General features: G+C 50.5%; 1 protein-coding gene across 2 annotated transcripts; it reads right to left on the bottom strand.

The window, feature by feature from the left end:
* Window positions 1-705: 705 nt before the first annotated feature.
* Window positions 706-18,584, bottom strand: Gpr179 (G protein-coupled receptor 179). Of its 2 annotated transcripts, XM_078042134.1 has the most exons (12): window positions 17,878-18,584; window positions 17,382-17,709; window positions 15,805-15,913; window positions 13,757-13,844; window positions 13,099-13,334; window positions 12,198-12,266; window positions 11,738-11,847; window positions 11,232-11,470; window positions 10,909-11,047; window positions 10,185-10,290; window positions 9,505-9,651; window positions 706-7,960 (listed from the first exon to the last, which is right to left on the bottom strand). In XM_078042134.1, the coding sequence occupies exons 1-12, from the start codon at window positions 18,173-18,175 to the stop codon at window positions 2,936-2,938; spliced, it is 6,894 nt and encodes a 2,297-aa protein (XP_077898260.1). In that variant the 5' UTR covers window positions 18,176-18,584; the 3' UTR covers window positions 706-2,935. The 2 variants fall into 2 exon arrangements, with proteins under 2 accessions (XP_077898260.1, XP_005322013.2); XM_005321956.4 differs by having other exon boundaries at window positions 17,382-18,584.
* Window positions 18,585-20,612: the final 2,028 nt, after the last annotated feature.

Genomic DNA, 20,612 nt, shown 5'->3' with positions numbered 1-20,612 from the left:
GGGTCATCTGAGTAATGACAAGGCAAATCTCACTTGCCCAGCAGTAAGCTTGGCTCATAGTGCTGTTGCTTTCATCAGCTCAGTATGGGCTCCTCTTTAAAAATGGGGCCTTTAATTCTCACATTTTCTCTTGTTTCAAGCATAGAATTTTCTTTTTAAGGAGACTTACCTTTTTTTTTTTTTTTCAGAACTAGGGATCGAACGTAGGGCCTCACACATATTAGGCCAGCACTCTGCATTCCCATCCTATCTATCACTTAAACTAAGAAATAAGCTGTTCTGATCTTGTCTTGAAAGTACAGTCCATAGAAGCTGGAATCAGGTCAAAAATAAATAACCTATTTTTTAGTCTCTCTATAATTATCATTTCAGCAAAGCAGCAAACAGACCAGGTCTTACTGGGCAAAACTGGTGTTTTATCAACAGCTTTTAAATGCTGATGGTAGAAATCGTCGTATATGCTTAGAGGGGAAACAGCATTGATGGGATAATACAAAGCAGCCACTCTCATCACACTACTTAGTCTTGACCCTTTTGGCTTAAAATGTACATCACTTTGCAGCATTACTGCCCAAGTGAGGTTTGGTTGCATCCTATTTGCTTGAGCCCTGGATTAAGGCAAAATGAGAAGTGCTTTGAACAGGATCCATAGCTGGGGCATTCGGAGGAAGGGGATGTAATCCTGACAGGAGAGGGAAACAGAGAAACAAAAAAAAGCACATTTAATGGGTAAAAGTTACATTGGTTTCTCTTGAATGTGTAAAAACAATGTTTCAGTTAAGCTGTTTTACATATTCCCCTTGATCTGTCTTGGGGGGTCTTTAGATAATCCTAAATAGCATCCAAGCAATAACTGCCATCCGGAGCCAGAGGATAAGTGCAATTTTCATTTCCCTTTGGGATCAAATCCAGCTGAGCGAATGGTCCAGATGTGAAGGGTTGACTAGAAGGATCAGTCAGAGACCATCTGCAGTGTCAGCTACATTTCTGGATACTGGTAGAGAATTAGTCAGATGACCTGAAGTCCTGTAGACTGTAGTGTTATTACCCTGGACTTTGGAGCAGGCCTTGTTTTATCTTATCTATCTGTTGTTCCTTTGTTGAAAAAGAAAATCACCATTAGGAATAAGCTAGAGCCAACTGCAGTGGTTGAGAAAAAGCATTTTTTATTCCTTCTCCCCATGGTTTATTTCACAAAATTGAATGTGGGGGCAACTTTGCTTTTCCCAGCTATACCACACCCAATAGGATTGCTCTGGGGTGCACAGTTGGCAAAGTCCACATAAGCTCTGAAGCTGTGGGGCTAAGCAGCCAGGACATGGAGTAACAACATATTTAAGTTACTACTGTAAAAGCCAGAGTAAGTGGGAGGGTCTCCATATGGGAACAAAGGCCTCTGAACCCCAAAGGAGGGGAGGTTACTCTATTCCTTTGCTCCTTTTTGGAAATGGAGCACTTTGCTACTTTTTCTGGAAACTATAACTACCCAGAATCTTTACATGCAAACTCATTGTTTTCCTCCTGGATATTTGGTCTTGTTTTGTCTTTTCTCCCCATGAATGACATCTATACCTGTACTGTTAGAGATTGGGGCTTACTGCCATCTTGAGTGCCACGGACAGTTTTGCCACATTAGCCTGCCAGTTTCCACACCCCACCTCACCTCTGCCAATTCCAGAACTTCTTGGTATGTTTTTCTTCTTCTTCACTTTCCTTTGGTAGTATCATCTAATCCCAGCACTTTGTTATCTAGCACTGCTTAAGCAAGAGTAGCCTGAGCTCTGACTGTTGAGAGAGCTAAGAAAGAGCTGCCTAAGAAAGTAGCCTTTGTCCTAACACCAGGCCATTTCTCAATCCTGGCTTCTGACCTGCCCTGGAGTTCTGCTCTTTCTGAGTGCAGAAGTCGTTGGGAATGCTGGCTATAAATGACCTCTTTCCTTTGTAGGGTTCCTCTGGGAAGGAGATTGATGTGGCCTCTTGTTACTGAGTAAGTGATTTGAAGCAGTTCTTGCATCAGAACCACAGTTTCTCCTTTGGTTCCAGTTACACTGGCAAAAGAGGGGATAGTCATAGTGTTGAAAGGCTAGGAGGAGAGCACTGAATGAGCCAGTGAGATGAGCTCTGAAGATCAGCAAGAGCTGGGTCAGGAAGAGGAGGAGGTCACCCAAGAAAGCTAGCAAGAGGCATACTAAGGATATCAGTACCTTTCCCAGTGTGGGGAGGACCTGGAGAAATTGCTTTTCCTTTTCTATTCTCTTTGTCTGATATCACTTTGGATGCCAGATGTTGGCATGGAAGGCAGAGTATCTGATTGTCTCTATTTCAATAGTCAGGCAGGGTAGAGAGAAGAAATGGGAGATTCAGAATCAAAAGACAAGGTCCTTAAGGCTTTTTAGGCACCTGTTTTGAGTCCTTTTAGTTTTCCCCCAGTTTATCTCTCAACTTGAATTAAGTACCTTCTGAAGCTGCGTAGAGTGACTTTATAACCTTACATGGCTCCACAGTCCCTATGTTGCCAATTCCTTGGGTGGTTTTTGTTTCTTAAAAAAATCACTCTTTTATAGACTCCAGAGAAGAATTAAGTTTCCCTATTCTGGGCACTGTTGACTTCTTTTCATCAGTAACATGAGTGAGTATCCAGACTCCAGTAGCTTGTGTCAAGTATGTTAGATGGGTGGGTGGGAGGAGTCTCTGGAAGTAGAGGGTCCAGCCTTTGTATCCTCAATCAGGAAGAAAAGTTAAAAGCAAAGAATGGGTGGGACTTTCCCTGGGATCTGAGCTGAACCCTTCTTGGATAGTTTTATTTTGAATGAGTGGACCTTTGGCCTTCTTAGAAGTGGTCAAGTGTCTTTGATTCAGCTCTTTGGAAACACTAAGATTTAGAAAGGACTTTGGTTCCTGAAGGCTAGATCTGTTTGACCTCACTTGACAGAGCTTATTCCAAGTCCCAAGGATAGACAAGAGGGGTGAGTTCTTCATCTTGAGCTTCAGAAGCCACTTGTCCTTGGTCTTCCATTAAGGAGGAAGACCTTTGAGCCTCACCTTCTTGGAGACTTGATTCTGTGCCTAAGCAGGTCTTTGGCCCAAGCCCTGAAGGTCCCTGTGGTTCTCTGATACCTCCCAGAGTAAGAGTACTGACTGGCTTGCTCACCTTGGGGTGGGAGCTCTTGCTCTCTGAAAGGAACCTTTCCAGAGGTCTATGAACTAAAAGGCATGATGATTTTTCAGGAGCTGTGGGGAAATTTTCTGTCTGAGTTGCTGTTAAAGCCAGGAGGCCAGATTCCTCCAACAGGGCTCCAGTTTCCTCCCAAGGACAGATGTCTGCCATGATGCCTCTTATTTTGTTTCCTTCCGGATCTGTTACTTCCCATTGACACAGTTCTGCTATCTTGCTCCCCATGCTGCTTGCTCCGTGGGGACTGACTGTGGGTTGGTTGGTGTCTAGAGCATCTTGCTGTGGGAAGAACTCTCCTGATCCTGTGCCTTTCTCAGGGCAGACTGTCAGCTGTTCTTTGCCAGGTTTTGCTGCTGTTTTTGAAAAGTGTCCTTCAGTCCCTCCAGATTCTGCCTTTGCAAGGAACACCTCTCCTTGCCCTTGTGGTTCTCTGCTCACCCCCTGCTCTAGTTCCCCTTCCCCTGCTGCTTTTTTACCCACCTCCCAAGGGCAGATCTCTGCTTTCTTGGCAGAGGGAGTCTCTTCCACTTCCCATGGACACACTTCTGCCACCCTGGCCCCCACTCTGCCTGCTGTCTCAGAATTGCCTTTGCTTCTGTCACAAGCATGTGGGTCTGATTGTGAAGACAAACCCCTCAAATCTTGGCTCTCCCCAGCCTCCTGCTTCTCAAAGTCAGCTATCTCTGATGTTTTCTGGACTGTCACACTTTTGGGCTCTAGTTTTTCTGGGGTTCTTCCCTCCTCTTGAGATTCCCTCTTTCTATCCTGTCTCCATGACCCTTTCTCAGGAATTTTCTCAGTTACCTCCCAGGGACAGATCTCGGCCTTGGAGCTGCTGTCAGGTTTATACACATCTGGATCAGGAGCATCCCATGGACACACCTCAGCGACCTTGCTCCCAGCACTGAGCAGACTCTGGGAGCTGGCTGTAGGTTGGTCAGGGTGCTGATGATCTTGCTGCAAGAAAGAGCCTGCTGGCACCACACTCTCCCATGGGCAGATGGATGATAGTTGGTTGCTTGTTCTTCCACCTTCAGTAATGAATTCTGCTTTTGAAGCTTGAGGTTTTTCATGAGTCATGTGTTCTGGGAGGGAGTCTGTCCTTGGGTCTTGTCTCAGGTCTCCCTTCTGTGTTGCTTCATCACTCACTTCCAAGGAATATCCCTCTGCCACCTGACTACTAGTGTTGCTGGACAAGTCTGAGACCTTGGAGGTCTGAGCAGATGGTTCCTTCAAGTCCTTTTCTTCCCAAGGACAAATAACTTCCTGTTCTTGATGGTGTTTTGCCTCCCATTTTGCTATGCCTTCTCTAGGGAAAGTGAGTCTCTCCTTTTCTAGAGTTTTCTCCCTCTGCCCTGCTGATTCATTCCCCGTCTCTTGATTCAGTCCCTTTCCAGTAGCTCCTTCACTCACCTCCCAGGGACAGATGTTGGCTTTTGCATGGGTGAGGGCTTCTTCTACTTCCCAGGGACATACCTCAGCTGGCCTGCAGCCCACACGGTCCAGTTCCTGGAGTCGAACTTTTGGTCCGTCAGTGTCCAGAGTGTCTGAATTCTGACAGGAGCCTCCTGGACTCGAGCTCTCCCAGGGACATGCAACCTCCAGGCCTGGACTCTGTGGCTTCTTTGAATCGGTAACTGTTCTCTCCTTGGGTACAGAATCTGCAGACATTTTTCCTATATCTTTTGGAAATTTCCTAATGGCCTCAACTTCCAAAGCCCTTTCCTTTCCTGCTCCAGCACCTACTTCCCAGGGACAGATCTTTGTCTTCTCTGCTGCCAGAGTCTCTTCCGTGTCCCATGGGCAGATCTCAGCAGCTTTGCTTCTTACACTGCCTGACCTCTGGAAAATAGTTTGGGGTCTCTCTGTGTCTTGAACACCTGGTTGTAGGGGGAAGCTACCAGGGTCCATGCTCTCCCAGGGGCAGACTGCCTCCAGCTTTTCCCGTGTTGTGACTTCTTGGATTCCTGCTTTTTCAAGCATTTTCCCCTTGTCCTTTTGAGATTCTCCTTTTTTTGGTGCCTGTCCCAATGTCCAGTCTTGTGTTTCATTTACCTCCCAGGGACATATTTCTGCTGTGGCAGGAGTTGTTCCCTTTTTCTCTGGCTTAAGAGCTTCCCATGGACACAACTGCATTGTTCTGCTGTTCCCATTGCTTAAGAGTTGGTCACCAGCTTTGGATGAGGAGATGGCTGGACATGGGCTAGGCTGTACAGGGGCTATGCCCTCCCAGGGACACACTGACTCCTGCCATGGACTTACTGTCGGCACAGCCTTCACAGTTTGTTCCCCCATTTCTCCTGAGCTCCCCTTTCCAAGGGCTTTCTTCTTTTCCTGAAGAGATTCTCCTCCTGCCTCCTGACTTGGTGCTTCCTTCCCTGGGAGCTCATCATCTAGCTCCCAGGGACAGATCTCTGACTTCCTATTAGAAGGTGAATCTCCTGCCTCCCATGGACACACTTCTGCAATACCATTGCCCAGACTTTCTGGGACCTGAAGTGAGACTGCCAAGGGGCCCCGGAAGTCTGTACTCTCCCATGGACAAAAAGACTCCAGATCTCCACCCAGTTTCTGTTCTCTCCAGATGGCTGCTTTCTTGGGAGCTTTTTGCCTTTCCTGGGGGAGCGCCATTACCTCCTGGGCCATTTCCCCCTCCCTTTCACTTTCTTTCTGGGAGCACAATTCTTCCTTGGCAGTGTCAGGTGAACAAGCCTCTGGGTCCACGGCTTCCCCTGGGTCCTTCTCTGCCTTCCTTGCCTCCACACTGCCCACTGCCTCAGACCTGCCCCTGGTTTTGTCAGAGTCCTGAGGGACTGACTGAGGGGACAGACCTCCAGGATCGGCACTCTCCCAAGGACACACTGCCTCCTGGCCCCTCACCAGCCTCTCTGGCTTTTTCCGAACGAAGACAGTTACTCTTTTGGACTCTGATTTTTCTGGGACTTTGCCCCTCTCTTCGTGGGAGTCCTCAAGCTCTTGCATTACTGCCTCCCTCTTGGGGGCTCCTTCACTCACCTCCCAGGGGCAGATTTCCACCTTGTTGTTACTGTCTAGCTGACATGTTGGTGACTCAGTGACTTCCCAGGGACATACCTCCGCCACTGTGAAGTCAGCACCGTCCAGCGGGTGGAGGCCAGCTTTAGGCAGTTCCAGCCGCCCTACAGGGGCTGCCTTTGCCTGTTCAGCATTTTTGTCCTTGGAAACTTGCCTCAGTATGGCAAGCCCTGTTTCACCCATTCTCTCAACTTTCTGCTCCCCTAGACCCTGGGATGTCCTTCTGCCTCTGTCCTCTTGTTCTCTGCTGCCTTCCTGGTGACGGACTTGGAGCATTCTGCTGGTGTGGGCATTCTGTTGGTTTTGGAGGGACTCTTCATCATTGCAGGGGACCAGGGCAGCCTGTTTACTCACTGCCTTGGGCTGCCCCAGCCTGGGAGACTGGGGGGAAGCCCCTGCACCCTCCACTGGAGCCTTGTCCTTATCCCTTTCTGGACTTTCCTCCCCATTCTCCTTCTCCCTGTAAGTGCTCCGAGAACGGGTCAGTGCTTTGATAGCCAGGCCTAGGCTGCGCATGGAGGCCTGTTGCCCAGGGGTCCTGAGGCTGTGGGCTTTAGAGATCTTGGGCCTGTCCCCACCCACATCATCAGCTTCCCCCTGGAGACACCCTTCCTCTGTGTTCATCTCAGGTTCCCCAGCTCCCCTTTTCTCTATTGCAACAGAGAGGGCCCTCCAGAGCCTGGCCGTGGCTAGGGTGGGGGAGTGGCTGCCTCGCTCGGGTTCTGAGGGAGCTTCCTGGGCAGCATTTTCTTTCTTGACTGGCAATTCTTCATTCTCCCAGGGGCAGATATAGGTGAATACGTTGGGGCTTTTGGGGGATACTGGCACTGGTGCCAGGGCAGGGGTAGGGGTTGGGGCCAGAGGTGGCATCAGAGCTGGAGTCAGAGTGGAGTTGGGAGACAGCATTCTTGGCTCTCCCAGGCAGGCCCCAGACAGGGCCAGGATGGGTGTGGAGACCTGGTGCCTGATGGGTGGGTGAGGCAGCTTCCTACCAGCCTCTTCATGAAGCCTCCCAGAGATGTGAGAGCTGCCCACACTGCTGCTCTTGGCAGGGGAGGGTGGAGCTGATAGGGGGGCCCTTCGAGCCGGCTCCAGCCTCCTGGCTGATGGTCTCCGCGCTGGGCTCATCATGGCTGCCTCAGCCTTCTTTTGCTCCTCTCTTTCCTTTGCCTGCAGGTAGGTCTCTTCCAAATAGGCTTGGCTGGCCACAAGCAGGGCCTTTTCCCTAGAGCCAGCTACAACACTGAGGGACTTCTGCAGGGAAGTGGGCCGTGTCCTGGGGACCCTCTCTCCAACCGTCAGGTTATGGGCACTGGCTGACCTGTAGCCCAGGGCAGAGGGCCCTTCCATCAACTCCCTGCTCTCCACCCGAGGGGCCTTCTTGGATAGGTTCCTCCTCAGCAGGGAGTCAAGGAGAGGTGGGTCCTGCTCCCTTTGGTGGTCATAGGTGCTGCAGGACTTGGGCAGGGCTGGTGGCCCTTCTGCTTCCTGCAGGCTAGAACTGCAGAGCCGATGGCGGGAGGAGCCAGGCAGACTGCCGTGGCCCAGGGAGCCTGAATCCTGGGAGTGTTGCCTGGTCAGGGCCTCAGGGAACTCAGCCAGGTACCTCACGAAGGAGCGACCCAACCCCTGGCGGGAGCTGCCACGCTTCTTGGGCAGGTGGGGGTTATTGGCAGCCATTTCCTTGGTCTTGCGGACCTCTAGCTGGGCATAGAGCTTCTTCAGCTCCTTCTGAGGAAAGGAACAAGGAGAGCAGACCTGCCATTGAGCTGTTATTGAGATGTACAGACTGAGCAATCCCTGACTGGTCTCCCCCTTGGTCCTTATTTAGACTTCTTTGGGCATCTCTTTTCCATTAAATATGTCCCTTCCCTGCTTCTAAGACTCTGAGATTCACCACTCCATTCCTACAAGACCAGTACCAATCTTCTTTGAGCTGGATCCATTAAATACCCAGGGATTATAGTGCCCTCCATTCTCCGGGGCACTGTGATCTGGTGGGAAATTACCAACATGGTGAACAGAAAATGGATTTGACACTGCTAACCCATTTGGGCCTTAAAGCTATTTTCTTGACGTCTCTGAGCCTTTGCATCTTCTAAAAAGTGATGCTACCTGACTGACCAGTGTTTTTGTCCTTAAGAGGATTATGAGCTTGATGGAACTAGTGCATCAAAAAATGTTGTGTTTAGATAGAAATGATGGATCTGGGGCTTTGCATGTCTGTTATGCTCAGTTTCTCCCCTGAGCCAGCACAAGGGGAGCACAATTATGTTCCATAAAGTGGGAAGCGAGTGTGGCATGGTTGTGGCAAAGCATGTCTACATTCCCTGACCTCCCAGCTCGATGGGAGTCTTTGCCTGAGAGGGGTCAGAAGCTAAAAGGGTTAGGAGGACATGGGGAAACAGGCAGAGGCAATTGGATGAGAAGGGAGTAAAGAGGTGGAAGATTCTCCTTTGCAAGACTGTAAACAAGTAAAGTGTAGGTGGGCCTCAGTGGAGTGGAGGGGATGGACAAAATGGTTTCCCAGGATGGCTCCTGTACCTTAGGTTTTATAAAACCCCTGGGTCTCCTTATTTCCTCCCCACCAAGCCTCTTCTTATGGTTCCTGTGCATATAATGCTCCCCTTGAGCAGAAAAATTAGAATAGAATGATCTTCCAGGATAAGCCCAGAAAGAACTTTGTTTCTTCAAGATCTACTAGGTCCCAGGAAGGAATTCTGGTGTGGAAATCCTGATGGCCATTCATTGCCTGAACTGCCCAACCCCACAGCTGACCCTTAGGTCACCAACCAGCCTGCTTTGCTGGGTACCAAGGGGTTTCTTATCTGCCCACCATGATGAAGACAAGAAGTATTAGGGCTCCACTCAGTTGTTCCTCCAGTTTGCTGCGTGGCCTGGGCCTGGGCCTCCAAGATCTGGGTTTTGGGTCTTTCTACTTGGGTGCTATATAGCCTCATTTGAATAGAGTCAGAAGAGTCAGTTTTTAGGGCTGTGTTGGAGAAGGGAGAAGGCAGTCTTGAAGGGTGGGGAACCTTTGGGGAGGGAACCTGAGTGTCACACAGTGTCACACAATGCTACCTCTGCCCAGGCTCCCTGACACACAAATACTGGGGATTGAGCCCAGGGGCACTTGACTACTCAGCTACATTCCCAGCCCTTTTTATTTTGTATTTTGAGACAGGTGGGATTATGGGCCTGCACCACTGTACCCAGCCTCTGCCCAAACCTTAAGAGCTGGTATCAAAGAAGTCAAGGAGGTAGGTGGCACCTACCCTAATGTCTCCAGGGTCCAGGCTGCGCTCACTCCAGGCTGAGGCGATACTGCTGTTGAGGTAGGAGCCTGAGCGCTGCAGGTCCAGCTCATCTTCATACACCTCATCCAAGATCTCCTCCCGGGGAGGAGCCCCTGACTTCAGGAACTAGCCAGGGTGGGTGTGCATGGGGGAAGAGATCATGCTCATGTAGCTGCTTGTGGAAGGCCAGGGCACAGCTCACTGTAGCTCCCTGCTGACTCCTACTCTCACCTGCCCTGTGGGATACATCTTTACTTTGTGTTCTTCATCCCTCCTCTGATTAGAAATTCTAAGGATCTATAGCATGTAACTCCTCCTCATCCTCTCTGCTCTTCTGTAGCTGAGACCATGGCAATCCCACCCTCCTGCCCCGGCAATCCCTAGCTATGTCCTTCAGCTCCCCACCTGCCTCTTTGTAACTACTTCCAAGCAGATTTTTCAGAGGCCACCAGCCTTCCACCTGTGGATAAAGGGACCCTCTCCAGCTCTAGCACTTATTTCCTTTGCCCAAGAACTGGAGCAGAGAATATCTTTCTCCTCCCTCACTTCTAGCACCTTCTGTCATCCTTGCCCTGACCTGGAGAGGGCGTAGTGATGGCAGATCTACAGTGCTCTTATCAAGGGGAGGGTCTGCCTCATGCAGAGGGGTAACACCTCACCTTGGGGATGAAGATCAGAGCCAGTGTGGCAGTGACTGTGCTGTGGGTGTGGAAGAAGAAGAGAAGAAGAGTCCAGTCTGGGTGCAGGGACGGAACCAGCACAAACCTGGGGGCCGAATAGGAGGGGGGTGATCTGTAGTGCAGGTGGGCGTGGCCTCCTGGCCTCACCTGGAAGACTCCTCTCCCCAGCCCAGAGCTCCATGGTTGAGGAAGGTGCTCTTCTTCCTGCCCTCTCCCAGATAGTGGAAGGCCAGGGCACAGCTCATATTAATCCCACCTCTGAAGAAGCCCTCCCAGGTTGCTCCAGCTCGCCTTCTTAGACTGCCTAGTGTGCAGAACAGAATCGTGCTCCGTGACTTGTCAGGATCACCTTGTGGGTTGATTCTGCCTCCACCACAGGGCCAGGTCCCCATGGGCATACAACAGACCTACTGCTCAAATGGCTGAGTGAGGAAGAAGGCAGGGAGAAGTGAGGGTGCGTTGGAAAATATATATTGGGGGTACTAGAGGGGTGTCTTAGGAAGGGGACAGGAATTAGAAGGGGACAAACTTCCTTTTGGGTAGTTGCCTCTCACCTGGGTGAGGCATGGGGTGCAGAAGGGGTATGGAGAGGCCCTTCCTCATCCTGTTGTGGCATAGCAGTGTTGCAAGGACAATCATTGGATGGGAGGGGAGGAGTAGCATCAAGGTGGGAGGAGCCCCAGGTAGTTGGGCCTGTCCTCACCTGGACATGTGGAACGCAGCCGAAAGCAACAGCTCGTTGTGCAGGGCAATGCCCATGTAGCGTGGCTCATGGAAGGCCGAGGGCACAGCCCTGGTGGCGTAGCAGAGGAAGCTGCCCCAGCACAGCAGCAGCATCTCAGCTGTGAGGCAGTGAAAGGGACAGGGTGGCACCACCTCAGCAGCCTGCTGCTCCTGTCTCCACAGGGCATGCTGAGAAGCCTGGGCCCAGGGTCTGGGCACAGGGTGGGAGGACCAGCACAAGAGGACCCTGGAGGTATGGAGCCAGGGGCCAGAATGAGGTTGGGCTCAGAAGAAGCAGCTCACCCACAACCATGATGTAGTCCCAGCGGTCGTGGTGACAGAGGTAGAAGTGGCGGCCAGTGAGAGTGTGACCTCGAGTCACCAAAGGTGTGTGCTGGATGCTTCGCTCCAGGACGCCCACTGTCCACATGGCCAGAAAACCCAGCACGAGCAGCACGAGCAGCCCCAAGCGCTGCAGGAGGTGCCCACTGCTCAGGTGTGGGCCCCGCTGGGCTGTGCGAGACAGGAACAGCTGGAGCACTCTGCAAGAGTAAGGACATACGTGGAAGCTGGGGGCTGAGGATGGCAGCCAGATCCCTGACCTCTGTTGTAGCTGCCCTCCCTGCTACACATTTGTGTGTCCTATTCTTTCCATGGTTTCCCCAAAAAGTTACATGTGGGGGAGGGTGAATGATGGGGGCAGAGCAGAGTGGAGCTGGTAAGGGTTTGATTTGGAAAAACTCCATTGCATGAATGAGCCCAGGTGACCTAGGAGAGCAGTGTGAGAGCAAGGTCTTCCCGGGCCCTACCTATAAAGCTTGAGTATAATGGTCCCATAGACGATGGCAAAACCCAGCAGCCGAACCCAGCGAAGAGCAATGCAGCGGAACACACTGGGCTTGAAGTATAGGATGAAGACCTGGTGGGAAGGGAACAAGAGGAGCTGCTCTCCACTGCACTACTGCTGTGCTGGGCTCTGTGCAACACACACGGCTAATCCTCCCAAGAGCCCTGCAATAGAGGCATCATCATCTCCATTCTGCAGAGGAGTAGCTTAAGTATCAAAGAAGTTAAGTAACTTTTCCTAAATCACCACAGCAGATCATGGAGCTTTTTTAAGCCTGAGGCTGTTTGGCTCCAGAGCTCACTAGACCAGCCTGGGTAATTGGAGGTCTCTGAATCCTCTGAGGGCTTTATGGTTTGGAGGATGCCAGGTTGGGGCTGTGGAGGATCCTGGGAGGTGGGGTTAGCTGTTGGCCACAGACTCACAGGAAAGTAGAGAAGCAGGGATCCAAAGAGGATGATTTCCAACAGGACAACTCCAGATGCCCGGATTCTCTGTGAACCCATGGAAAAAGAGAGGCCTGTGAGCAGGGCAGTGGGGGGATGGAGCGTGGATGATGGTATTGGAAGGTTGTGGGTCTGTTTAGGGGTCACTCTGGGCCTAGGGCAAGGCTTCACCCTAGACTGACTCCACCCTCTGTCCCGAGCCTCATCTGCACTCCCACTACCTACGCTCTCAGCTGCATGGTACTAAGCCTGGCTATGGCCAAGATTTCACATGGCTTCCTGCAGTCCTATGCTCCCCACCCAGTCCCACTCTGAGCTCAAATCAGAGGTTGTTGGAGATAGGAAGGATCTCCTGCATTCCTCCGAGCTTTGAGTCACACTGCCCCATTGTCTGGAATGGAATAAACCTTCTCTGCCCAACAAGTATCCAGTTAACCTTCAAGCTTCACTCAAATGTCACATTCTCCAGAAAGTGCTTCCAATGCCATCTTTGGCAGGATACCAATCCCTTCTCCAAGCTCCCATAGCAACTGACAGCAGCCTTTTCCTTGCCCCTGTCTCACTGTGCTGTCATTTTAGTGCGTCCTCCATTAAACCAGACGCTCCAGGAGGGTCCAGATCTCTTCCTCTAGTGCCTAGGCAATGATTTGCTTAGCATATATATTCAACAAGCATTTGCTGAATTAAGTTCAGTGCCTTCATTTTGCAGGTAAGGAAAAAGGATTAAGGTAAGGAGGTCACTTGCTTAATGTCATATAGTGAGTTAGGTTTAGAATTAAGATTGGCCCATTCTCCCGAGTTCTAGTCGTAAGTAGACCCATGTCTGGACTAGGGATGGGTAGGATGAGTGTGCAGGAGAGAGCGGCAGGGCCTTCCTTGCCTTGCTCCAGCGGCAGTGGTAGGAGACCAGCATACTCAGGAAGACGGCCAGCATGCAGCAGGTCTGGAAGGCCAGTACTGCTGCCCGCAGTGCTGGGGCCTCCTCTGCCAGGCATGGTGTGGCATCTATGCAGCTGGTGCAGCCCTCGGAACATGGCTGACACCTCAGCAGCCTCCCCAAGCTGCCTTGTGGAGACCCAAATTGGCTGGTAGTCTGTGTGGCACTTTCCTCTAACCCTGTAAAGAGCAAAATAGGTGCAGAGATAGGGGCTTGTTTGGAGCATCCTGAGATCCTAGCCTTCTGTCCTGGTGGTTGCCCTGCCCTTCTATGGTCTGTGGTCCCAGGGACACGAGGGAGTAGGTATTCCCTGGGGAGGGCAGGGTAATAGGAAGAGGTGATACCAGAAAGAGGTACCAGGAAGTGGTAACAGGAAGAGGTTAGGGCTCATTGGGAAGCCAGATTTCAACATACCTACATGTTCAGGCTCATTCTTAGAAGGCAGATGCCCTCACAAAATCCTGCTGCCATCCCCTGCTTTCTCTTGACCTTCTGCTTTTGCCCCACAAGCTCTCTCCCAGGATCCTCAAACTGCCTTTCCTCCTCACGTTTCCTCACCAGTCTAACCTGTAAAAACCTACCTGGTCTTCACTGTACTTACCCCCAAAGCCACTTGCTCCATAGAATCCAGGTCGGCAGTGACAGAGGTAGCGGCCAAGAACAAAGCCCTGATTCTCCAGGGGGACACACTGTGAGGATGATAAATATGTATTTATATGGGGTCTTCAGGGAGGCGTTAGAGGGTGCATCTAGCTCCTTGTCTATGACTTTTGGATCTACTCTTGGAGATCCCACCAGAGGCTCTTCCTGAGGAGAGCTTTTCTTCTTTGGAACCCCTCTCTTCCCCCCTACTGTTGCCCTTTTTCAAAGAGACCCTAAGCAATAAGTATGAGATAGATCACCCTTTTGTTTAGTCTGGCAGTGACAGGAGCTTCCTAGGTTGCTAGGGCAAGGTACCAGGGGGGAAGTGGAAGCAGAGAGCTCTGAGCCACAGAGCTCTGCCTCTGTGCTGCTTCAAAGGGTCCCCATCATCCACCCTCTTTGATACACAGGTGGACTGAAAAGGCTCCCTGTGGTGGAGCAGCTTTCTTCATCAGGGGCCATCTGGCTTGGGCACAGAACTGCTTTCGCTGGCCCTAATGCCGGCCTAATGCCAGGCTGGTGGGATGCCAAGGCCAGTCCTTTATTCTACCTCCACCCATTGATGTTTGCCCAGCAGGGAACAGAGTCTGGCAGAGAAGATGAGCACGTGGATGAGGTCAGATCTGTTGGGGAGAGTTGCTGAGAACAGACATCAGTGGGGCAAAGGAAGGAGTTAGCCTTAGGAGATTCTATATGTAGCTCCTGACCTCACCTAGGTGCTTATGAAATTGAGGCCCAGCTTCCCCTCTTGCCTGGACCACTGGAACATGCTCTGTTCCTGCCACAGTCTGCACAAACATTTTCTATTATTATTATTATTATTATTATTATTATTATTATTTACTGGGAATTGAACCCAGAGGGGATTTACCACTGAGCCACCACATCACCAGTCCTTTTTTATATAATTTATTTTTAGTTGTAGATGGACACAATACCTTTATTTTATTTATTTTTATGTGGTGCTGAGGATGGAACCCAGTGCCTCACACATGCTAGGCAAGTGCTCTACCACTGAGCCCTCCATTCTTTTTTCTTTTTTCCTTTGAGACAGGGTCTCACTAAGGTATTCACTTAGTTGTTGAGGCTGACCTAACATTTGTATCCTCCTGTCTGAACCTTCTTAGTCACTGGGATTACAGGTGTGTGCCACCACACCCAGCCCAGTCTGCACAATCAGATAAATGTATACCCAGGGAAGTGAATGTGGCCAGGTTAAAAAATGAACTGAGTGCTTGCTTAGCATGTGAGAGGCCCCGGGTTCAATTCCTTCTATTCTTCTAGGTCCAAACACATGTCCCTGAAGAGCAATAGGGCCACCTGTGTGTCCAGAGCAATATGTCCACCCACCCAACATGCTGCAAAGCTTGCCTTGGCTTCAGTACAGCTCAGAAACAAGCATGAACTTGGTGTAACCCATAGAGTGGACAACTTCACTGGCTTCCTGGCCTCCCAGTATTGGGCTTGCAGGATTGCCAGCCAGTGATGTCCATCATCTTGATGTACCTGTGCCTGTGGCTTTGACTCTGCCTGGGTCTGGCCTGGGGTCCATCCCCCACACCAGTCCCAATTGCTCGTCACCCAACCAGCAATTCCATTTATTTTGACAAACACAGATGGAGTATCCTTTGTGGCCATGAGGATTTCAGAGCTGTGTTGACATGCAGTATGTGATCCAGAGGAAGGAAAGAAGGTGATTAATGGAGGCTCAGAAGTAGCTCTGGAGCAATGAGCACCAGGAAGGAGGGCAGGCAGGGAGACACACTGAGAGGCATGAGGGATAGTTTCCTGGGGGGCGAAGGCTGGGAGGTAAAGGGATAGGTCATACGTGATCTCACTTTTAATAAAAGACTGGCATCTCACCTCTGCCAATCACTAAGGACTTCCCTGAAGCCCTGAGATGCTGGGTTGGCTTTGTCAGCTGCTTCTGGGAGCTGGGTGGTGGCAGTGATGGGCAAAGGGCAGGGAGGCAGGATCTAGAGGCCCCTTCACCCTCCTTATCCTTACCTGGGTGCTGTTGAGATCACACAGGTGTGTATTAGAGTACCAGCCTGGGCCACTTGCACACTGATTGATGTCCACGCCCTGGAGATCTATGTCCATCTGCACCTGCCCCCTAGGGCAGTGAATTAGCAATTAGGAGCACAGTGATGAATGTCAAGGTGAGCATAGATACTTGGGTACTAGACTGTGGGGCAATGTATTCTTTGCAAACTTCAGCACAATGGCTGCAGCATAGAAGGAGGGCACACATGGATTCCACTTCTCCAGTGCTCTGTTCTCTGTGGCAACAAACTCCTTCCACTGGGTTGTTCCCCCACCCCTCCACTTTTCAACATCTTATCATTTTACAATTTCTGTCAATGAGTAAAGGGTGGGGGCATGCCAGGACATGCAGGAGCTGGGGCTCTGAGAATCTATCTGTCTGAAAGGGATTTGCACAATTCCACTTTGCATGTATACACATACACAAGCAGCAAGGCTGTTACCCCTACCCCCACTCTGCGTAGTTCTGAACTGATCACAGCAAAAGGAGGAGCCCTAAACTGGAGCTGCCTGGCCCAGCAATTCCCCAATCCCTGCTCTGGGTTGAGTGAGGAGAGAGCTGGCAAAGAGCCATCCGCCTTCCTGAAGGAGGGGGACTCTGCTGAGAACAACGAATGGGGACACTGAACTAGAAAAGCAATGTTAATTGTTGAATGCCTCGTAGTACTGTGTTCATTTGCTGCCCCCTTCCCAACACGACTCCCAAGCCCCTTGCTCTAGCTCAGAGAGCAGTCAGTTTTTGGAGGAGTATCACAAGCTCCTGGGTCAGGACAGGCAGGACAGTTGGGGCCTGCTCAGTGTAAGAAAATTGGCCTTGGGAATGACCCTGGCACCCCAGATAGAAAGGGTATTGGTTCCAAGCCCCTGCCCAAGAATTTTTCTCCTGGGGAAGCCTTCTCTTATAACTTTCCACTCAAACAGCAGATTTAACTCCTGGAGTGCCCACCCTGGCTCCTTGGAAAAGTCTCATATATGGATTGTCACTGTCACCTAAGCCAAGCCCTTTCTTGCCTTCTTTTCTTTTCTTTTTTAATTTCTTTGCAGCACTGGGGATCTAACCCAGGGCCTCCACATGCCAGGCAAGCCACATCCCCAGCACCCCCTCCTGCCTTTCACATCCACTCCTCAGACCTGAGGGTCAAGTCTGATGCCTGTCTATATCCACACACCTCTATACCCCACAAGTGTGTATATCTACATCTAGATGTGTTCCTACATATGCACACCTTCCTGTACATACATAAGTTCATAGGCATTCATTCATATGCTCAAGAACATAAATACAAATACCAAGATAAAGAAGCATAAATGGACTGATTCGTACTCAGTATGTACACTCACACCTGCGTGTGTTAACAGATAGTTATAGATTCACAGAGTTGGCTGCAAATACACACAGCTGAATGCAAACACACACATCTGTGCCCTCCAGACACACACACATGTTCTTGCCAAATGTCCCAAGCACAGCTGGATAGACTAATGTCCCCACTGCCACATACCCACAAATCCATCAGATCCTATGCAAACCCACTTACCTGACCTCTGGACTGAGGTCTGGCTTGAGTCCATAGAAGGTGGCCGAGAGTGTAATCAGCCAGCCAGGTCGGAGCTGGCCCTCCTGGCATTCCAGGAAGGGAGAAGACAGTCTCACCTGCTGTATGTCCCCCACATACCCATCCCCCTGTGGCCACTTGGGGCTGCTGAGGCTTCTTAGGTCATTGGTCAGCACCCGTTTCTGCAGGGGAAGGCTGTCTGGTTCCGCCGTTGAGCTTTCTTCCTGCATCATGTTCCCAGACAAGTCTTGAAGGATGGTCTCCTCTCCGATCCTAGTGGCCTGGAGGGCCAGCTGTAGATGGCTGGCTCCTGGTGGAGGGTTAAAGATCAGCAAAGCCCGGTAGGCCCTTGGGTCCCCCTCCACCACGCTGCGGACCAGTGCCTGGTACCACTCCACATCCTCCTCCACACTGGACTCCCGGATGTCATTGGCTTGTAGCAGCATGTTGAGAAAATTGGCAGCCTGGGCAAGAGTACCTGCTGCCCTCTGTAGAACTTGGGGGAGCCCTGATCTGGCTTCTGCTCCAAGAGCTTCATAGCGTTCACTGCAATTAGCCCCCAATAGCTGTTGGGCATCTCCGGAGTAAAGAAAAGCCAGGGCTGCCTCAGCCCCCTGTGAGGCCACCCACATGGGCATAGTTCTTGGTTTGGCTTGGGAGGGTAGTGGAGGAAGAGAGCGGAGGGGCCTCGGATCCCCCAGAGCCCAGCTGCAGAGGAAACAGCAGCCCAGCAGCCGCCATGCAAGAGAGGGCATCATCATTGCCCAGGTACCCATTCTTTGGGCTGCTCTCAAGACCCTGGGGAACAGGCTGCCTGGGGATTTAGTTGCTCAGGAGATCCCAGGCAAAGGCTGGCTGCTTCCAGGTCTCCTCTCCTCTCTCTCTCTCTCTCTCTCTCTCTCCCTGTCTCTCCCTCTCTCTCTGTTCTCTCTCTCTCTCTCTCTCTCTCTCTCTCTCTCTCTCTCTCTCTCTCCCTCTTTCTCTGTTTCTCTCTCTCTCTCTTTCTCTCTCTCTCTGGCACTGTCTCGCTTGTTTTCTTCCTTCTAACGTCATCAGCTGGCTGGCTCCTGGATGTAGGTATGGGGGCCCTGCCCCTGCTCTCTCGGTGTGACCCCTATCTCAAACCCTTTTAATCCTGGCATATCACTCTTTCCTCTTGCTCTGATCCAGTACCCAGTCTCCCCCCACCCCCACCCCACATCTGCTTCAGAGAGAGAGAGAGAGAGAGAGAGAGAGAGAGGGGAGGGGAAGGGACTAGAAGTTCTCTCTCTCCTCCCTCTGCCCTTTGCTCCATTAGGAGAGATGGGCAAATCCAGGATGGGGTGCCATAGCAACCACGAGTGAGCCCGTGCCCCTCTCTCCACCCCTCTGCTCCACTGGGCCTCCTGGCAGCAATTGCAACAGGCATGATAAGGGCCAGGCTGCATCTCCTGGCAGTCTGCTCTGGCTGTGTGCACCCCCCTGACACCGTGCTGCTTAACTGGATTTTGAGATTGGGAGTGGAAAGGATAGAAAAAAGAGCTCAATATAACCATGATCAGCCTTTGAATAGACTGTGGCAGTTTATTACATGTTTATTCTATACATAATCTCGATGAATTCTGCCCCATAATCGTGTATGGTGGATAGCCTTATCCTCATCTCACAGGTGCAGACGCTGAGGATCAGAGACAATGCCCCACCCCAGATTACACAACTCATTTTGAAATGAAACTTGAACCCAGAACTCTGACTCCCCAACTCTTCCCAATCAAACCACCACGATCCCCCCAGTACTCAGCCTCAAGGACCATAATAGCACCTCTGACAGAGGAGTTAACTCTAGGCCCAGAGAACTGAAGGCACTTCCTTAGGAGCATACTGTTGTTCATGACAGAGCTGGGGCCTTACCCAGGTCTTCCTTCCTGACCTAGGTCTTCCTTCTCCTGTCTACAGAGTTAACAGGCACAGCAGCATTGGGGTGCAGAGCAGGGGAAAGAGTGAACAAAGTTTTGCTTCCATTTCTTCTACCTTTACTTTATCATCCTAAGCCCTGCTTTCTTCCTCTCTTCATGAAAATTGTGATTAGTCTTTCTAGTTCTTCCCAGTTTTCTTATACCTCACATCCTTCCCCCTGTTGGACACAATAACTGGGAACCCAGAGTCAGGGCCACCTGAGGCAACCTCCTGGGATCTGGAAGGGAGTGAATTCTTGGAGGAAGCCATAGTTTCTGCCTCCTGCCACTTGCTCTCTCTTCCATCATCTCTGCATTGCCGATGTGCTTCCCACTTCACCAGGCAACCTGGCCCTACTTGTATAGACCGTCTCTTGGCTTCTTCTCTTTTCAATGCCCCACTGTCAACGTTTGATGACCAAGATCACTGAGTGTATGTAGGAAATGATGGTTGATGGTTGCTAAAAACTTTCCTTGCTTTATGGGTGGCTCTACAAATAAGTCTGCTGTGGAAAATCAGTGGAGATGTAAGGAGTATGGGAGAGAAGGGGGCTAGAGGGCAAGCCCCCAGGAGAATCTCTACATGTCAGAATGAGACCATTTGGCCCATAATTTAGACATCTCTTTAACAGATAAGGGAATGAAAACCCTAAAAGGATAGTGATATTTTCAAGGACACCATGCCAGTTAGTGGCATATCTAGGAACAGAAAGCTGAACTGCACATCCATAGTTCTTTCCTTGGCCTTTCTAATTCTGTGTGCTGACAGAGAAAGGGAAGAAGGGGGGCAAGTGACCCATTCCCTTCTTTTTTCAGTACCGGAATGCCCAGGGCCTTGTGTAAACTAATCAAGTGCTCTTCTCTGAGCTACAACTCCAGACTTTTATTATTCTTATTTATACATTTATTTTTGCAAAGCTGGGGATGGAACCCAGGGCCTCAAGCATGCCAGTCAAGTATTCTACCACTGAATCACATTCCCAGCTCCTCCTGACTTTTTAAAATTTTATTTTTGAGAGTCACTAAGTTCCTGAGACTGGTCTCAAACTTGGGATCCTTCTGCCTCAGGTTCTGGAGTAGCTGGGATTACAGGTATGCACCATCAAGCTCAGCAACCCATTTTCTTACAGTGGCATTAATTGAGGGTCAAAAAAATACTCCTAATGGTAAGTTAACACAATTTTTTTCCTAAGAATCTTTTTATAAAAACAGTTAATATTTCTATAATGCTTTAGAATTTATCAACCACCTCTGTGTGTAAATTTTTATCTAATCCCAA

Source organism: Ictidomys tridecemlineatus, chromosome 3 (assembly GCF_052094955.1).
Source record: "Ictidomys tridecemlineatus isolate mIctTri1 chromosome 3, mIctTri1.hap1, whole genome shotgun sequence".
In the NCBI taxonomy this organism is placed as follows: domain Eukaryota; kingdom Metazoa; phylum Chordata; class Mammalia; order Rodentia; family Sciuridae; genus Ictidomys; species Ictidomys tridecemlineatus.
The sequence above is the reverse complement of the archived record's forward strand: the minus strand, read 5'-3'. Positions and strand labels throughout refer to the sequence as shown.

Excerpts from the sequence above, each read along its gene's own strand:
- Gpr179 (XM_005321956.4), bottom strand. The coding sequence starts at position 18,175 with ATGGGTACCTGGGCAATGATGATGCCCTCTCTTGCATGGCGGCTGCTG. Across the intron at positions 15,914-17,381 it reads GACCTCAGTCCAGAGGTCAG|GGGGCAGGTGCAGATGGACA; the intron begins GTAAGTGGGTTT and ends TCACTGCCCTAG. Across the intron at positions 7,961-9,504 it reads TGGACCCTGGAGACATTAGG|AAGGAGCTGAAGAAGCTCTA; the intron begins GTAGGTGCCACC and ends TCCTTTCCTCAG.